This window comes from Capra hircus, chromosome 8, assembly GCF_001704415.2.
Source record: "Capra hircus breed San Clemente chromosome 8, ASM170441v1, whole genome shotgun sequence".
Taxonomy (NCBI): Eukaryota; Metazoa; Chordata; class Mammalia; order Artiodactyla; family Bovidae; genus Capra; species Capra hircus.
The window spans coordinates 36,242,462-36,260,601 of NC_030815.1; the positions used below are offsets into that span (position 1 = coordinate 36,242,462).

General features: G+C 38.1%; 1 protein-coding gene across 34 annotated transcripts in view; it reads left to right on the top strand.

The window, feature by feature from the left end:
• The window catches only part of PTPRD (protein tyrosine phosphatase, receptor type D), a 573,002-nt gene that overhangs the window by 382,339 nt on the left and 172,523 nt on the right, over positions 1–18,140 (top strand). For 14 of the 34 annotated variants that reach the window (XM_018051970.1, XM_018051972.1, XM_018051978.1 and 11 more), the window contains 5 exons: positions 1,223–1,249; positions 5,229–5,346; positions 10,371–10,958; positions 11,392–11,492; positions 12,305–12,564. In XM_018051970.1, coding sequence (XP_017907459.1) covers positions 1,223–1,249; positions 5,229–5,346; positions 10,371–10,958; positions 11,392–11,492; positions 12,305–12,564 — 1,094 coding nt within the window. The remainder of the gene's footprint in view (positions 1–1,222; positions 1,250–5,228; positions 5,347–10,370; positions 10,959–11,391; positions 11,493–12,304; positions 12,565–18,140) is intronic. The other 20 variants (XM_018051995.1, XM_018051998.1, XM_018051997.1 and 17 more) reach the window with 5 other exon arrangements.

Below are 18,140 nucleotides of genomic sequence, written 5' to 3' on the forward strand. Positions count from 1 at the left end.
TCAGCAAAATTGGTAGCTGGGCCTGGAAATAGATGGGATTAATGCAGATTTGAAATTCAGTCGAATTCAGTCGAAAATTCCTTCTTTTGTATGAAAGTAGGGAAGATTATGAACAAAGTGGAAAACTGTTGTCCTGAATTGCTACATTTTGCCTTCTTTTCTCTGTGAAAATAACAGGGCAATAAATATCCCAGCTTTTTACCCCAGAGTCTTTACTTCGTATTTAATCCCAAAGTCTTAACTCACAAAGGTGCTTATTTGCTTTAGCTATAAAGCATTCTAACTAAAAGGGATCTAGCTTAGTGACTTATTTACCTCAAAAATCCAGTTGTATGGTTTTTGTTTGAAGGACATTTCTATAAATTTAGTTGGAGATTCATAGTGTCCCATAATATTCCAGAGAAAGCACTATTGATTTGGCTTTTAATAAATATTTATTTTGTACTCCCCGTAAAACAGAAAGGTTTTATAAAGTACAGCATAAAAAATGCTCATGTTTTATTTGGTGCATCTGTAGTTTTGAAAAATAAAGTGATATGACCATCATGTTTTGATGTCCTTCCTCAGTTCTTAGATAAGCTTACATTACGGAACAGTAGTTCTTTTGCTCTTTTCATTGGCAATATGGTAGTCAATGAAACCATGGAATGCAAGATGCCTTAAGTGTCCGCTCAGTCTTTTTTCCCTCCTCCTCTACCTTGGCTTTCCTTTCTTATTTTGCTAATTTTCCTTGTGTTGTTGTTCCGGTTTTTGGTTGATTTGTTTTTTGCTCATATCATGTTCTGATAATTCATTGAAATTTTTTTTTTACATATAGGACTTCATTGATGTACATTTTCAATATAAGGAAGATGTTAATCTAAATAGTAACTTGAATTGCATAATCTAGATAGAAATCAAAATAAACGTCACAATGTAGTGTACATAGCATTTTGTATGCCTTATTGATCTGTTCCAATGAATTACATATTAAAAAAAGTAATTGGTTTTAGTGATAACAATATAGAGTATATTTACTTTAAATTTCTCAGTTAGGAGTGGAGGTGGCAGCGTAACACTCATATACTGTTTGGGATTTTATTGTACACACCTCTTCAGTTGCTTATTTTTTCTTTTTTTTTTTAGTCTAAGGAGGGCACCATTGCCTTTATCAGGCTACAAACTTCTCTTCATTTCTTTTTATTTTGTTTCCCTCCTCCCCAACCTTCTTAATCTCAATCAGTGGGAATTTGATGATACTACTGAACATGTGAGTAATTTTTGGCTGCTCTGTCGAAACAGATTATAAATGGTTGTTTTTTACTGATACTCCCCTTTCATTTATTTGTACTGTGACATCACAGTTTGCTTGGATGCATGAACTAACAAATTATTTTTTAAAGTGTTTTCACTACATGGTATACTTATTTTTTTAATTTTTTCCCCTCGTTGTTTTGTGAAGTTGATGTGGTGCTATTGATTACATAAGAAATATCATGAGTTCATATTGTTTGATGGCTGTTACTAACTCTGCCTTGTGACACAGTTAGAGGAGGCATGCTTTAAGTGGAGGTATCACAGACTGGAGATGTCTAGTTTGTTCTGGACTGCTCATAAATCCTCCTGCAGGGTTGCATATTCGGTGCATAATATGATCTAAATCTGGCACCAATTAACTCTATCTAGGAATGGCAGTTCTCTGCTGAACCCATACAAATTTGAGTGAAATTGCTTGAGTGGAAACACCAAGAAGTAGGAGGTATATTACTGAGTGAAGAATTCTTTAAAAATAGTGTAATGAGTGGACTGTTAGTCTGTTTTTATATTGTTGTTTTATATTGGATGACACTGCCTACTAAGTGCATACAATCTGGGTGGCTAGGAAGGATGTAAAGTTCAGAAAAGTTCCATGAATACAACCAATGTGATGCCCTCAAGCAATGTATGAATAATTAGTATTTAAATGACAATATCAGTTAGAGCTGTGAGCTTAGAGACAGAGCACCAGGATGGTAGATGTCCTGAAGCTTATGTGAGAATTCATCCCTGATGAGTAGGGATTAAAGAGGTAATCCCTGGGTGTCTGTGTATGTTGTGGAGTTGGAAGTGAGAATGTACTTATTGAAGTTCATTCTGGACTCAGAAGAAGTAGACATAGATACAAGAGTGTGACAAAAGTCAGCTGACAATGAGCTTGGCAGTTTGACAGAACTGAAGAGTTCAAGTTATTAAATACATTATATTTTAATATGATGTTGGAAAAATCCAAAGTGAAAAAGTGAAAGTCGCTCAATCAGGTCCGACTCTTTGTGACCCCAAAGACTGTAGCCTGCTAGGCTCCTCTGTCCATGGAATTCTCCAAGCCAGAATACTGGAGTGGTTAGCCCTTCCCTTCTCTAGGGGAAAAATCTAAAATTTGAAGCTAAAGACCTGATCTCTAACTATTCAGTACTTGAGAGATTTTTTTAAACTGTTAAAAAAGAGCAATAAGATAAAGACTGGTAGGAGGGTTTCTTTCATTTAGTAAATAAGTATTTTTTGCCAAAACACAGGTCCCTTATAGGGGTTCTTGGTAAATATGATGATTAAGTTATCACTTCTCATGAAATCGACACTGTAACAGTGTTTTATAAACTTCTTTGATCATAACCCATAGTAAAAAATGAATTATTTGCCATGACCAATGCATGTGTATGTTTAAAATAAAGGTTTCACAAAGTTATACCTTACTTTTAAATATATTCACATTTTAATGTTCAAGTATATCCATTTGTTTAAAAAATGCTGGTCTTAAATGGCTAAATTCATTTCATCAGCTACTAAATGGGTCGTTACCTGCAGCTTAAAAATCAATAACTTCATGGATAGATTAAGAGAACTAATACAGTTGATAAGGAAACAAGTAAACAGTTCTTTTCCTAAATCATGAAGTGATTTTTTTTTAAAGTGGAGTATCAGAAATGAAAAAGGGAAAGTTATGATCAATATTTTAAAGGAAGAATGAACAGAACCATACTAACTAGCTAAGAATTTGAGGGAGACCATTGGACCAAAGATTGTTCATAAGTTTTGAAGATGCTTTGTCATTCGTTAAAATATGGAAATATTTTATGGAAGAAGGGGACTCCACTTCTGGGAGTAACATGTGCTTTAGTTAAATTGAATTTGAGGTACCATTTGACAGTTAAGGGAAACTGTCCAGCAGATATTTCCAATGTATATACTGCTGGGGCCCTGGGGGAAAGTCAAGGCTAGAGATGAATTTAGGATATAAACAGACAAAATTCTCTAAGTTTTAGAAATAAAACTAGTTTTTTTTTTTTTTTTTTTTTTTTTAGGACTAGGGAGAAAGGCAGCAGATAAATGACTGTGTCAGGACATTTGGGAATGACAGCTATTAGCAAGAAGGGGCAAGAATTAGGGTGCAGAATGGAATAGGAGGATACAGAGAGAGGAATAGTGGTTATGATGTGGGTGTGGAGACCACCAAGGTAGTACAGCCACAGCTTAAAGTGATTCAAGCAAAGAGAGGTATGCTAGAGATTAGACCACTGAAGGTTTGAACATTTGGACTGGCACTACTTACATTATCCAGTCACAACCTGTGTGGAAGGAAGGTCATGTGCGAATGGTTAACTTCAGTTTTATAGATGAGAATCTTAGAGAAGGCTCAGCATTTGAAAATTACTTGCTTCTCAATTTAGTGATAGAATCAAGCTTCGCTTCTTTTTTCTCCCAACCTAGCCTGTTTTCATCAGTAGTTCTGTGACACGAGGGAGACCTTGGAAATAATAATGTTGAGATTTACCCATGCTAATTTTTGGAATTTCCAGTGTGCCTACCATAATTTTAAATGTCACTCTGGAGTGGTTCACTTAATTTGTATATTCTCTGTGATGTTGGTGAAACCATTCCTAAAGATACAAATCTATCTCTCAGATTTAGTCTGTTCATCTGATAGAATAATTTTTCCTATGTCCCTTCAGGATGGTATCTGAAATTTTTGAATTTCCACACTGGTGAGATTCCTACTCTTTCGAGAAAAGCGCATTGTCAAAAGCTGTCATCCCTGGGTTCAGATTCAACCATTGATTTCTATGGTGCCCTTTACAGCCTTGCACAAAAAAGTCCCACTGTTTTCCATTCACACAATGAAATCCATTCACTAAACTCTCACATGCATTGTCTTTAGATGCAAAAGATGACAGTCAATATTTTCTTAAATTTGTCCATATTGAATTTGAAAACATAGCTGTGCCAGAAATCTGAAAAGTTACTTTTAAAATTGTTGTGTGTGTGTGTAGCTCCAAAGAAAATACCAAAACATTAATAGCCAGCACTCTATTTAAAGAATCATGTAACTTCCAATTTGGAAGAATAATTCGTAGACTGACTACTCTTACAACCATCACAACTTTGGGTCCTTACTAAGAGAAAGCTAATAGTTTTGATGAATAGTTTGTGGTATTTAACATTTTCAGAATTGATTGAGCATATATCCGTGATGTGATAGAACAAGATCCTGATACATGGTTTTATGACAAGGCCTCAAATCTACAGATTGTTCTCCTTAGTTTATAATAATTTTAGTTCATAACCTATACAACTAACCAGTAATATATTATTTGAGTCCTGAGAAACTTCTGTGGCTGTCTAGGTCCAACAGACAAGCCACTTGGCAAGATATCAGAATTTACATGATTAAACATACTGTTTGGCATCAGCGCCACTAACAGTCTGAGGACCAGGCTACGATGGAAGCACATGGATTGTGGCTGGACTATATAATAGCTAGAGTATGAACTGCTCACTACAAGCCAGACATTGTTTTAAGTGTTTACCCGGTATAACTCATTTAATCCTTTAATAGCCTAGAAGGTCCTAGCATCCCAACTTTCACATGGAGAACTGAGGCACAGATGGGGTGAACTCACTTGCCCTGGGTCACCAAACTGGTGAATAAGGAAAGGCAAGTTTAAATCCAAGCATTCAGGCGGTCTGACTCCAGTTTTTGTGGTTTCGATTATTACCCCTTAGAGCTGCCTCTGAGGATGGCTGAAGACCCCATTTCAGTGTCAGCATGAAGACCGATCTTCCACAGCATGAGCTCTAGGCATGATGCGTCCAGTGCTTGGCATGGCTGCAGGGAACGTGCATGCATGCACAGCATGAAGGCGGATGCCTTAGTTTCCCCCCAGGGCAACTGTAGCATAGTTTTGAATCATTGTTATTCTGTTGTATCATTTCAGGACATGATTATTTCTGGGCTACAGCCTGAAACTTCCTACTCCCTCACTGTCACAGCTTACACCACTAAAGGAGACGGAGCTCGCAGCAAACCCAAGCTGGTGTCCACCACAGGGGCAGGTAACCACGTCTATGCATATATATGTCTTCAGTATGTTTCAGGCAACAATAATAATTTTCCAAATGGTATGGGTGGCTTCTGTTAGAGGGGAGAATGGACTGTAGTCAACTTTTGTGGATTTTGATATATCTTAAGTAAGGTAAAATAATTGAAGAACCCGCTTTGCCGACATTATTTAATCACTCATTCACCAAATATTATTTGAGTACCTACTGTTCATCAAGAACTATACCGGTACCTGAAGAACAATCAAAAAAACAGAAAGAATCTGGCCTCCTGAAATTTATTTTCTGACTGAGATTGGATAATTAACAAGTGAACAAATGAGTTTTATAATAATAAAGTGCCGGGAAGTGATAAATTATGAAAAGAAAGATATGCAGGCATACCTTTAGGCAGTTCCTAGGGGCAGTTTCAGAAACAGTGATGTCTTTTAGAGGCAGGATATTTGAGCTGAGACTTGAATGGTGTGAGGGAGTGGATCCCATGAGGGTCTGGAAGGCAGGCCATCTAGGGAGGAAAATCACGTGACAGCCTCAGCGCACCAACCGCCCCCCCAAAAAAGAAAAAGAAAAACCTTGTTAGAAGAGCTGCCATCTTGAGCTGGGTTGATGACTTAATATTTTATTTTTTGTCATTTTCTCCTCCTGACCCCTTGTTCTGGGGTATCAAAAGACAACAAATTGCACCAAAAATGGGAAGTAAAAGAGAATGAAGAAAGCAGAAAGGCTAATATAGATTGCTCCTTTCTGAAGAATAAAGCTTCTTAGCGCTATTGAGACTTGCACATTGATCTGCCACGTTAGGAAAAGACAGCGTGAAGGAAGACCTGACGTTGTAAAACCAATAAATTGAGATAATTACAGAAGGATTCTCCTTCAATCCCTTTATATAGAAATCTCCCATGGAACATTTAAACTATGATTTGATTTACTCCTCCCGAATCACTTTTGGCACAACTTTTTAGGAACACACCTCTACGTCAAGGCATAAAGCAAAGAACAGCTGTGATGTTGAGTGCCCTCCTGGGTGCTGTGCTCACTTCCAAATTTGTCTAAATGTCATAAGATTTGCCTCACTCATATCCCGCCACCTGGAACTGCCTCAAGCAGCAGGATTACAGATGGCAAAGCTCCTTCAAGGCAAAATCTTCTGGGCCTTATTTTTTTTAATACCATTGTATCAGGTTAATCCAGCACCCTGCATAGGAGATATAATACATGTTAGTACATGTTAAGTGGGACATGCTGACTGTCTAGCTATGGAACCAGCTTCTCCTGGAATGTAGCCAGCTAAGAGTGAACCCCTGAAACTGAACCCCAAAATGAAAATACACTTCCTTCACCCATATTTATAATTGTGTCTTAAGAAAACTGAAGTGTCTTACATGAAGCATCAACCTCCTATTGCCCATAATATGGGGAGGGATGTCTTATAATGAGGATGAAAAAGTAGAGGATTTATCTCCAAGGGATGTGAATCCTAGAACAAGAATGCTACTGCCTACTTTAACGTCATTGAGATTAACTCGTCACTTTTTAGTCACTGTACAGAACATTTAGAATTGTGGATCTTACAGAATTATGTCACAGTTTACATTCGTGATTTCAGATCTTTCTTAATCAATGGAAACTTCATTATTGAGGAAATGCTTATAATTTAGATGTCTGCATGTTTATTTTCTTGGGATCTCCTCACTGTTCTTGAAGTGGAAATAGGAGAATCCATCTGAAGAATCCATTTATAATCTTCTGGATTATAAATCCAGGAGATTGATAATCCTTCAAAGAGAAAAGCTCGTTGTTTTTTTTTTTTCTTTTTGTTGCCAACCTGTAGTAAAAAAGCAACCCTAATCATTAGTGAACAGATTAATTTGCTTTGTTTGGTATACTATTAAAAAAAAAACCTTGTATTTATATGACTATGAAGATTAATGAGTTTATCTCACAGATGTGAACTCCTAATAACCATAGTTATAAAGGCATTTAATTATAGCTTCCATTGAAAAGTCACAAATTCCCATTAAATTTTACTTTAATCATAAAATTCCTGGTTTTAGGATAGGTTTATGTATAATACATTGTTCCTAGAATCTGCGAACAATCATATCTTTGAAATAAAGAGTACAGGCCATAACTTAAGCAATCCACATAGGATTCATGTAACCTGAGGGCTGCTTTTTAATAAAATGTTGGATTTTATGTTTCAGTGATTATGACATTTTTGTAGTTTCTTTGTTAATACTCCCATGCTCTGTATCATAATAATTAGTCTACTGCCTGAAATCTTGCAGTTTTAGGCAAATTCTTTTGTTTGAAATTTTCTCTGTATTTTTACATAGATTTCACTACTGTACTGACAGCTGTGTTTAAGGGTGAGAGAAAGGTGACTATGATATGAAGAATTAGAAAGTAATTCTAGGCTTAGGTCAGTCAATTATGACTGTTGCTAGTTAGGTGCTAAGTTAAATTGAAGCTTAGTTTAGAGCCATTGGGACTGAGTGCCTTGATGGATCTCCAGTGATTGCTGTTACTAAGTAATAGAGGGCAGCAGCACATGTGTGCCGTTTCTGAAGTCCTGACAGATTTTTAAGAGGGAAGAATATGGTAAGCAAATGAGAACTCAAAAGGCAAAAGGGAGAATGGATTATTCATCGTGACTTAAGAATTAGCTTATTTGCTCTACAGAAGGACCCTCTCTAATATGCTCACTGCTAAAAATGCCCTCCAATCTCCCCAGAGTAAGTATTTAAGACGCCTTCATTTTTCCAATCCTCCAGCTTCTAAATTGGAACAAGCAGATCCATTGAGCCTGCCACTGTGTGCTCAGTCATGTACGACTTTTTGCGACCCCATGGACTATAACCCTCCATGCTTCTCTTGTCCATGGAATTTTTCAGACCAGAATACTGAAGGAAGTTGCCATTTTCCTCTTCCAGGCGATTTTCCAAACCCAGGAATCAAACCTGTGTCTCTTGCATCTCCAGCATCTGTAGGCAGATTCTTTACCACTACTGCTACTTGGGAAACCCTGACTGCCACTGGATGGCCTTTAAAAGTGGTCCAGATAGTAACCCTAAGGCATCACAGACCTTGAACCCAAACTCCACACATGCGGCACCATCTACCGGTTGTCTTCATTTCTCTACTTTGAGTATGCACTGCTCAGAGGGCAAGGTCCCTGCATTACCCATCTTTCATTTTCCCACCCAAATGCCTGTGTGCCAGTATATAAGTCTTTCCACAAAGTGAGTAGTTGGTAAATGTTTTCCGCATAGAACTTCCGAAAGCAAGAAACGGAGTGGGTTCCATTGCCGATATGTACACTTTTGTAGAATTTTTTTTAATCACACAGGCAGTGTTATAGAATTCTCCTCATTCCTTTTTCTTCTTTTCTGCCGTTACTCCCTGGGTGAAATACCATGACGGCCCACAATCATTACCCTAGCTGATTTATGCTGTGTTTACTGTTTACACATTTGGGGAGATTTCAGGTATTCTCTTCTTGTGTCTAGCCTCTACGGAGCTGTCCGTCACCAGCTCCCGGAGCTTACTCAGACTCATGTCCATCGAGTCAGTGATGCCATCCAACCATCTCATCCTCTTCGTCCCCTTCTCCTCCTGCCTTCAGTCTTTCCCAGCATCAGGGTCTTTTCCAGTGAGTCAGCCCTTTGCATCAGGTGCCCAAAGTACTGAGTTTCAGCTTCAGCATCAGTCCTTCCAATGAATATTCAGGACTAATTTCCTTTAGGATGGACTGGTTGGATCTCCCTTAAGTCCAAGGGACTCGCAAGAGTCTTCTCCAACACCACAGTTCAAATGCATCAATTCTTCAGTGCTCAGCTTTCTTTATAGTCCAACTCACATTCATACATGACTACTGGAAAAAGCATAGCTTTGACTAGATGTACCTTTGTTGGCAAAGTAATGCTTTTTAATATGCTGTCTAGGTTGGTCATTGCCTTTCTTCCAAGGAGCAATATCTAAATTACTTTTTAAGTAACGTACTTAACTTAGTTAACTAACTTATTTAACTTAGTTAAAGTAACTTAATTAAGTTAGATAAGCAATATCTAACCTACTTAACATGAAAGGAAATTATGTACTTATGAGAAATGAGCCCTTTGCCACAAAAAGCTTAATATTCTGATTATTAATAATAATTATTAATGAAATATAAAATACTATTCTAAGGCTTTTACATGCATTTTCTCATTAATATTCACAACAACATGGGGTGGGTCTTAATATAATTCCCATTCTAGTAGATGCAAAACTCGATGGGGATGACTGGCGTGGATAGTATAAATAAAAATTGCAAATTAGATCCACAGAAAGTCTAAGCAACATTTTGTATTACCTTTTTTCTTCCTAACTTATAATCAGTATAATAGTTAACTGTTTGGCTATGGATTCAGATACACCTGTGTTTGTCTCATAAATTTCTCATTTATTGCACATCTGACTATGCAGTTTTCCGTTTCATTTTCTTATGATGCAAAGTGAAGATAACTAATCACATAGTCAGGAGTGAAGAGTGTACTCAAGTGAGATACTACAGGTAGTGCTGTTAGTATAGTACCTGATACACTGCATATACTCAATGATTAAATATATTTTGATTATTATTCTTATTAGCTGTATGTTACTGGCTAATCCTTACTTAGCTTCATTTCTATGTGGCATGAACCTCTATGTATGAAGAGTTGAAATGTGACGATATTTTTTAAAAATCTCCTTAAATTATCATTTCAGTAATATTTCCTATTTTCTCCCCATTATCACATTCTAATATTCACCCTACCTTCAAGAGTATGAGAAGGAGCATGTTTCCACAAAGGCATATAGACCAAGCCTTGGACTTTTTATAAGTGAAGAAATGGTAATGCCTGTGGAATTACTTGAAATAAGTAATTTTTATTAGTAAGAACGGGAATGCCACTCCAAGGGGATTCCCATTCAACAGTGATTGAAATATGAACATCTGTGTAGGCTGGTCTTACCCTTCCATCCTGTGTCTCCAGTTCCAGGGAGACCCCGGCTCGTGATTAACCACACTCAGATGAATACAGCCCTCATTCAGTGGCACCCCCCTGTGGACACATTTGGACCCCTCCAGGGCTACCGTCTAAAATTTGGCCGAAAGGATGTGGAACCGCTTACTACTCTTGAGTTCTCCGAAAAGGAAGATCACTTCACAGCGACAGACATCCACAAAGGAGCATCGTATATCTTCAGGCTCTCGGCCAGAAACAAAGTGGGCTTTGGGGAGGAGATGGTGAAGGAGATTTCCGTTCCAGAAGAAGTTCCAACTGGATTCCCTCAAAACCTCCAGTCGGAAGGCACCACAGCAACCTCCATCCAGTTATCTTGGCAGCCACCAGTCCTGGCCGAGAGAAATGGCATTATCACCAAGTACACCCTTCTGTATAGGGATATCAACATCCCTCTTCTTCCAGTGGAGCAGCTTATTGTTCCAGCTGACACCACTCTGACACTCAGTGGCTTAAAACCAGATACCACATATGATGTAAAAGTACGTGCTCACACGAGCAAAGGGCCCGGGCCATATAGTCCCAGTGTCCAGTTCAGGACACTGCCTGTGAATCAAGGTAGGATTTGTCTGCTTACGGCCTTTCTCCTTTAAAGGAATGTCGGTCTTTGGAAATCAGTGTTTTGAAGCTATAGATAACTGATCGGCTCATTCATATTCATAGGTTCAGCAAAAGCAAAAAGGTAAGGTGTGCAAAACTTAACATGTTTGGATGCCTTAGATTTCAGTTAGAGAATGCCAAGCAAGTCTGGCTGACAGCACCCCCAATGTTCCCAGGTAAGGAAAACACAATAGAGTTGACTCAGTTGGAGAGAAAGGAGAGATCTTGGTGAGACTGAGGTAGTAAAATGAATGCTTTTACCAGGTAGGCGAATCACACTTCTCTCTCTGATCAAAGTAGATGGCATCTAGCTTAAGCCTTCTTGTCCATGGAAGAGGACTGGTCGAATGTTTTTAGGAGTAGTGTAAATACACTGTTTTTCCTTTTCCAGCAGTGTTTGCAAAAAATTTTCATGTCAAAGCAGTAATGAAGACTTCGGTGCTGCTGTCTTGGGAGATTCCAGAGAATTATAATTCTGCCATGCCTTTCAAAGTAAGTTGTTTCCTAATGTGTAAGGTATCACGGGTAAACGTGGAGGGTGCAGGTCACCCGGGGGAAATCACTTAAAAACCACACAGACTGCTTTGATTCAGCCACATGTATGTATTGTTCTCATTTGTGGCTTTCACATCATAGATGAAGTCTGGTTCTTGGCCAGTGTGACCTTTCCCCTCTCAGGAGGAGGCAGGGCCTGCATTCCTTGTGGGTAACCTAGCACTTCCAAGTTGAACTTTTTACATCTGAACTAGTGCTTTTGCTTTTTCATCAGAAAATGAAATTTACATGGTTTCTACCTACTTATAATGCAGCATCCTGGGATTTAAGTAATTTGTTTATTGGCATATTTTAAACTAGTTTGCCATAGAGAGATACTGAAAAGTGTTAGCAAGAAGTACAAGTCTGTGAAATAAAGGATAGAGAAGCATCTATAAGAGTACAAAAAAAATATTGGGGAACAAGAATGGAAGTGTTTGGAAAAAAAGTAGTGTGTAAGATGCATTGAAAACTTAGAGCATTGCTGCATATATTCCCTAAAGATCACAGGCAACTGACAGGCCAAATATTGATAGGTTATTGCACATTTGTGTTTTTTGATAGACTTATAAAACTTATATTAATATACATAAGAAAAAAAAGGAAAATTGATGCCATCTCTAGAATTTGGGGAGCACTTACAGGCTTACAAAATGCCCCAAATTAGAAATGACCCATATGTATTTTCCGTAAGCAGGTACACATTAGTTTAGAAAATATTCCTTGCCTGACCGAGAGCCAAATCCTTCTGATTGGTTGTGTCTCTCTAGATTCTTTATGATGACGGGAAAATGGTAGAAGAGGTGGATGGCCGTGCCACCCAGAAGCTAATTGTCCACCTGAAGCCTGAGAAGTCCTATTCCTTTGTGCTGACGAATCGTGGCAACAGCGCCGGGGGGCTGCAGCACAGGGTGACGGCTAAGACCGCACCCGACGTTCTCCGCACCAAGCCTGCCTTCATCGGGAAGACTAACTTGGATGGCATGATTACCGTGCAACTGCCCGAAGTACCTGCGAATGAGAACATAAAGTAAGTTGACTGCAGGTCAGGGCTGAACCACAGAAATGCATGTAAACAAGGAAAAAAAAGGTTACGTCTTGGTGTTACCTGGTTATAAAAGAATGTGTAGAATATAGTGCCATATATAGAGTGAAAGAGGCTTTTGCATAGGCTCACAGTTTTATTATTCATGTTCTGTTGCATTTCCTAGAGTTCATTTTGACACAGATTCTCATTAATGTTGCATTAATGAGAGTGTTTTATGAAGTGGAAATTAAATCCAGTCAATTAAGTAGTTTGTTGGTTTTATATAGCTAGTTGATGATAGCCAGTAGAAGAAAATAAGTGTTTTCACCAAAGTGTATTAAGTAGGAGTATTGTGGTAAACCCTGGAAGAAAAAAAAGAAAACTCTGGAAGAAAAAAAAGAGGATATTGTCCCTGTTTACCATAGGGTGACGGGTACAGAGAAACAGAAAGATGTAATACATGCTAGTGATAGAGTCTGGGTCAAGAAAGTTTCTGAATTTAATCTTGATGGACAAATAAGAGGTATACAAGAAGTCAGACTGAGGAAATTGTGCATAAAGACTCATGAGTACGGGAAGCAAGCAATTCTGTAAGCAGGAGCTGAGAGAGCCAGGGCGAGAGTGGTGAGAGGTAGGTGTGCAAGAGCCAAGTTGTGCTCAGAAGTGGGGATGGTATCCTGTAGACCAGAGGTCCCCAAGCTCCGGAATCTAAGGCTTGATGATTTGAGATGGAGCTGATGTAATAATAATAGAAATAAAGCGTGCAATACATGTAATGTGCCTGAATCATCCTGAAAGTATCCCCCAACCCCTGGTTCATGGAAAAAGTGTCTTCCATAAAACTGTTCTCTGGTGCCAAGAAGGTTAGGGACTGCTGCTGTAGACGGTGAAAATCCATTAAAGGATTTTATACAGCAGAGTGACATGAGAGCGTCTGTGTATAATAAAACCCAGGTTTCCTCTATTACCATTTTAGGAAATATTTATTGTGTGTCTGCTGCATGTTAGAAACTATGCTCCCCAGCTTGGGATAAGACTAAACCCTTTGCCATTTCTTCTATTCCACATGATCAAGTTTGGATGGAACTTGCTGTGAAAGGTTTGAAGGTCAAGCAGAGGCATTCAGACATAGTTTATGGATGGTTGGAGCCTTTACATTTCGTAGCATTCTGGTGACATAATTTAGGACAGTTCTTAGGGAAGATGGCTCCTGGAGGCGTGTCGGAAGATTGGAGCACCACAGAGAAAAGTTTTGAGCAGTCACTGCACACTTAGTTGCTGCTGTTCAGTCGCTAAGTCGTGTCCGACTCTTTGCGACTCTGTGGACTGCAGCGCACCAAGCTTCCCTGTCCTTAACCATCTCTCCGAGCTTGCTCAGACTCATATCCATTGAGTCAGTGATGCCATCTAACCATCTCATCATGTGTCGCCCCCTCTGGCATGCAGTTAGTTATTTCTAGACAAATAAGATTCTGAAATGAGATGGTGATGCTAGAAATGGGATGTAGAGGCAGACAGACAAGTAGGAAATGGCAACGACCTTCATGGAGCAATCAAGGGAGAGGAAAATGTCATAGATGGCTGTGAGATTTGAGCTCGGATAATGAAATAAATGGTGCTGCCATTCATCCTGAAGGGTGAGCGATCAGGAGAAAATTAATGAGTTTAAGTCTGTGTACATTTTACATGAGGTAAAAGTGAAACCAGTCTCCATTTTTATTAGTCTCCATTTTGTCCATTATTCTTGTTCTGTCATTCATAAAAATAGAAACAAGAACGGACTATTACTGTGATTTTTCTTCCAGCGAAATTTAATATGAAAATGAGATTATTTATTTGTTTAAATAGCCTGTGAATATTACTTGGTCTCTCCCGCTAGTGCCAGACCATGTTTCATGGATTCAGTGGAGATGATGCAGACTTTCTCACGGCTCTTACACAGGGTAGTTAATTGGGGAATTTGGACAAGTAAAGAGTCAAATGGAGTGGAGTCCTATGATACCAAAAATTAGATAGATAAGGTAGGCCATGGGAGGAGCTCCCAAACCCAGCTTAGTAGTTCAGGAAAGAAGTCCCGAACATCTAAGCTGAGGTTTAAAAATGACAAGAAGCTGGTCTGGGGGTTTAGAGGGGGGAAGACACTGTTTCAAGCAAAGGACGGCACATGTAATATTTCACAAACAACAGGAAGACTAGCACCTGTTACTTAGCCACATCTTCCCCATCCACTGAACCTTTTCAGCTGACATCCAGCAAACATATATTCTAGACATACCGTATTGCCAGCGCTAGGTCTGAGAGTAGGAAGATGATTGAGAGAAAACCCTACCCTACAGTGGGCAAACAGATACAGGGAATAGATGATTAGAATATAGTGGAGCAAGTACTGCCAGGTACTGTGGACACATAAATACAGAATTCTAGCCCAACTTGGATGTCAAGAGAGAGATCCAGAAGGAGCTGATATCTAATGAGTCTTGAACAATGAGGAAGATTTAAAGAAGGTATAATAGTTGCAAACAATAAAGAACTATAAACAATGGGCTATGAATTCAGTCTGTTAAAAATATGTACTGTCTATTCAGGGAAAGAGTAGATGAAAGGTAAAAACAGTATCATATAATCTATGGTTTTAACTATTAAATGCAAAATTTTTCTTTATATAGTTAAAAAAAATCTCAGTGCCTATTTACCAGATTAGCTTAGTAGAAATGTCTTAGACATCACTGGAATGACATTTTAGTCCGTGGTAACATATTTCTCTTTCATTTTCCAATTTCTGAGTAAATTTATACTACAAAATCGAGTTTATCTCTTAGTATTTTTCTTTAGGTAGTTCAGTTTTTCTTTTTGTTTTATTTATGTACTTACTCTTTATAACATTTGAAATGGGAGTCAGGAAAAGGGATTAAAATGTTTGATAACAAAGATGAGAGACTATTACAGATCAGAAAAAGAAAGCAGACCATTATGGAAAAAAAAAATATGCTCTAGAAATTCCCATAAATATATTCTAAACACTGGGGAAAAAAACAAGAGCAAAAGACAAAACTGGGGAAGGGTATAAGAACCATAGGAAATGGAAAGCAAATATGTTAGCGAAAAGCTCCAGATAATTCCTATTCATTATGTTTCCTAGGGGAGCAATAGCATAAAGTTACCCATCTAGTCTTCTAGGTTGGTTCATGTGGCATCATCAGATATGACAAAAAGCTGTGTGCCAGGCTGTGCCACTTGCAGTCATTGGTAAGTTCAGATATTAGAATGGAGGTTTCTGGTAAATATTCGACAGAAAAAATGAGGGACGAGGAAAGAATTGATTCGAGTTCTGGAGCGGGTTGCTAACTTGGATTTATGTAAAAGCTAACTACAAAAATGAGTCCAGTTTGTTTTTCTATCAAAATACAATTTCGATTATTGAAAGGCTGTTTTGTTTTATCAACAGAAACTGTGCTTTCCTTGTTTCTGGCCAAGAAAACTGAGAGATCTTAATCCCCAGACCTGAACTCCTCACCGTCTAAACATAAATCTGTCTCTTTTAAACATAATGCAGGTAGAGCTCCTTGCTTCTGGGATTTCACACTTGGCTTTTGTGTGGAGAAGCTGAGCAATCCTTTAGGGAAAGGACAGATTTCTTGTGGAACAGCCATGGGGGTATTGCAGGTTCTAGTATTAGGGATTTTGTGGGACTTCAACCTTCTGTTTGAATACGCTAAGGGGACAGGATGCTGATCAGGAACTTGAGCAATGCCACCATCCTACAGTAGCAAGTTGTGGTAACAAAGGAGACTTCTGTGACTGTGTGGAGCAGGACTTTACTCTGGTTGGTTAAAAAAAAAAAAGAGAGAGAAGCACCACACAGATTGTACTCAGAGAAAAAGCTGCCAGAAGGTACCTAATGTAAATTAACTCCATAGCAACAATTTCATGTTTCTGAAAAACAAAAATGAAGAAAAAGAGCATTCTATGAAATTTCAAGTTTCTTTGATCTTACTGATTTGGCTTTCAGATTATCTTTCTTTACAAAAATAAAAAGTAGACATTCTTAGAAGCAAAATTGACTCATGACACATGGCACCACTAGTAGCAGCTCAGTGTTTTAATTTATAAGCTATTTAGTATTTAATTGATTAAACATTTTTGTTATTGACATGGTAAAGGCTTAAATACGTATAGCACTTTACAATTTACTGAATGTATTACATCATTTGACTTAAGTTTCCCACCTATAAGGTAGGTGTTCTCCCCTTTTACAGGTAGTAAGGTGAGGCTCAGGGACACTAAGTGGCCCAAGCAAGATCAGAGTTGCTACTGCTAATAGTTAATAAGGACAGAGAACTTCCTAGGTATTCTTCAAAGGACGCTACACACAGTGACTGCTATAATCTTCACGCCAAGGGCCTTCATCATTTTACAGCTGAGGAAGCTATAAGGTAGTATACTAGTGAGCTGGCTAAAAAGTTTAGGCTTTTCTGTAAGCTATTATAGAAAAACCCAAACAAATCTTTTGGCCAACCCAATGATTTGTCCTGGTAACACAATAGCAGAGAGGAAAGATTTGAGCTTAGGCAGTCTGGCTCCAGAGTCTACATGTTGAACCACAGCTGTGCCTCTGACCATAAAACGTATTGACCAAACAAGGACATTTTTTCCTAAGACCATCATAAACGCGTAAGAACTCCATGACAATTAGGCATCAATAGGACGGCCCCAGACACACCTCAGAATCAAGAGGAATCAGTTACAAATGCTCAGCCACAGATTTTAGAAAAATATGTTAAATGTGGAACACTACAATTGGTAGGTTGTCATGTGAATTTAGAGGCAAGAAATAAAGAGGCTACCCACAGTACTATCACCTGCCATTTTCTAACTGATGAAAATGGAACTTAAGGCAATTAATAATGTCTGACAACACATAGCTTAGAAGATTAGAAACCTTAATTTAAACACAGAAACTGGAAAGATCATTCAGACAGCTTTGGTTTTTCTGTGGTTAATTAATTTGAGTTAAACAGTATATATACCCAAATGACCATAGCAAAATATATATATATATATATATATATAAATCAAAAAATTATGCAAGGCATGACATTCATCATTAAACTCTGAGACAAATTTTGACCTCCCAGTTAAATAATGAGTTCAAGAATGCTATATGGACTGTTAATACAAAAAGCCTTCCTCAATTTGAAGTGAGACTTCCACAAAGACCAGAGTTCACCTTCCCATATAATTATATGGAGCTGGGCCCCTTGATGATAACATATTAAATAAAATTAGTAAAACTTTACTTAGTATAATTAAAATTCTGAAGGTTAGATTTAACTTACCTAATTAAATCTAATATACTGGGAAAACGCAGCTTGCTTTATAAGTAGTCCAGGGCTTTCTCAAATATATTGATTCTCAAGTTATTTATTTTTCTATTAGTTTAATAGTTAAGGTCTCTGTTGGAAAGAGTATTTGAAGGCTAAACGCCAAGCTTGAGTTAGACAGGCAGAGTGTTTTCACTGTTGTTGATGTGTTAGTGACTCAACTGTGTCTGACTCTTTGCGACCAAATGGACTGTAGCC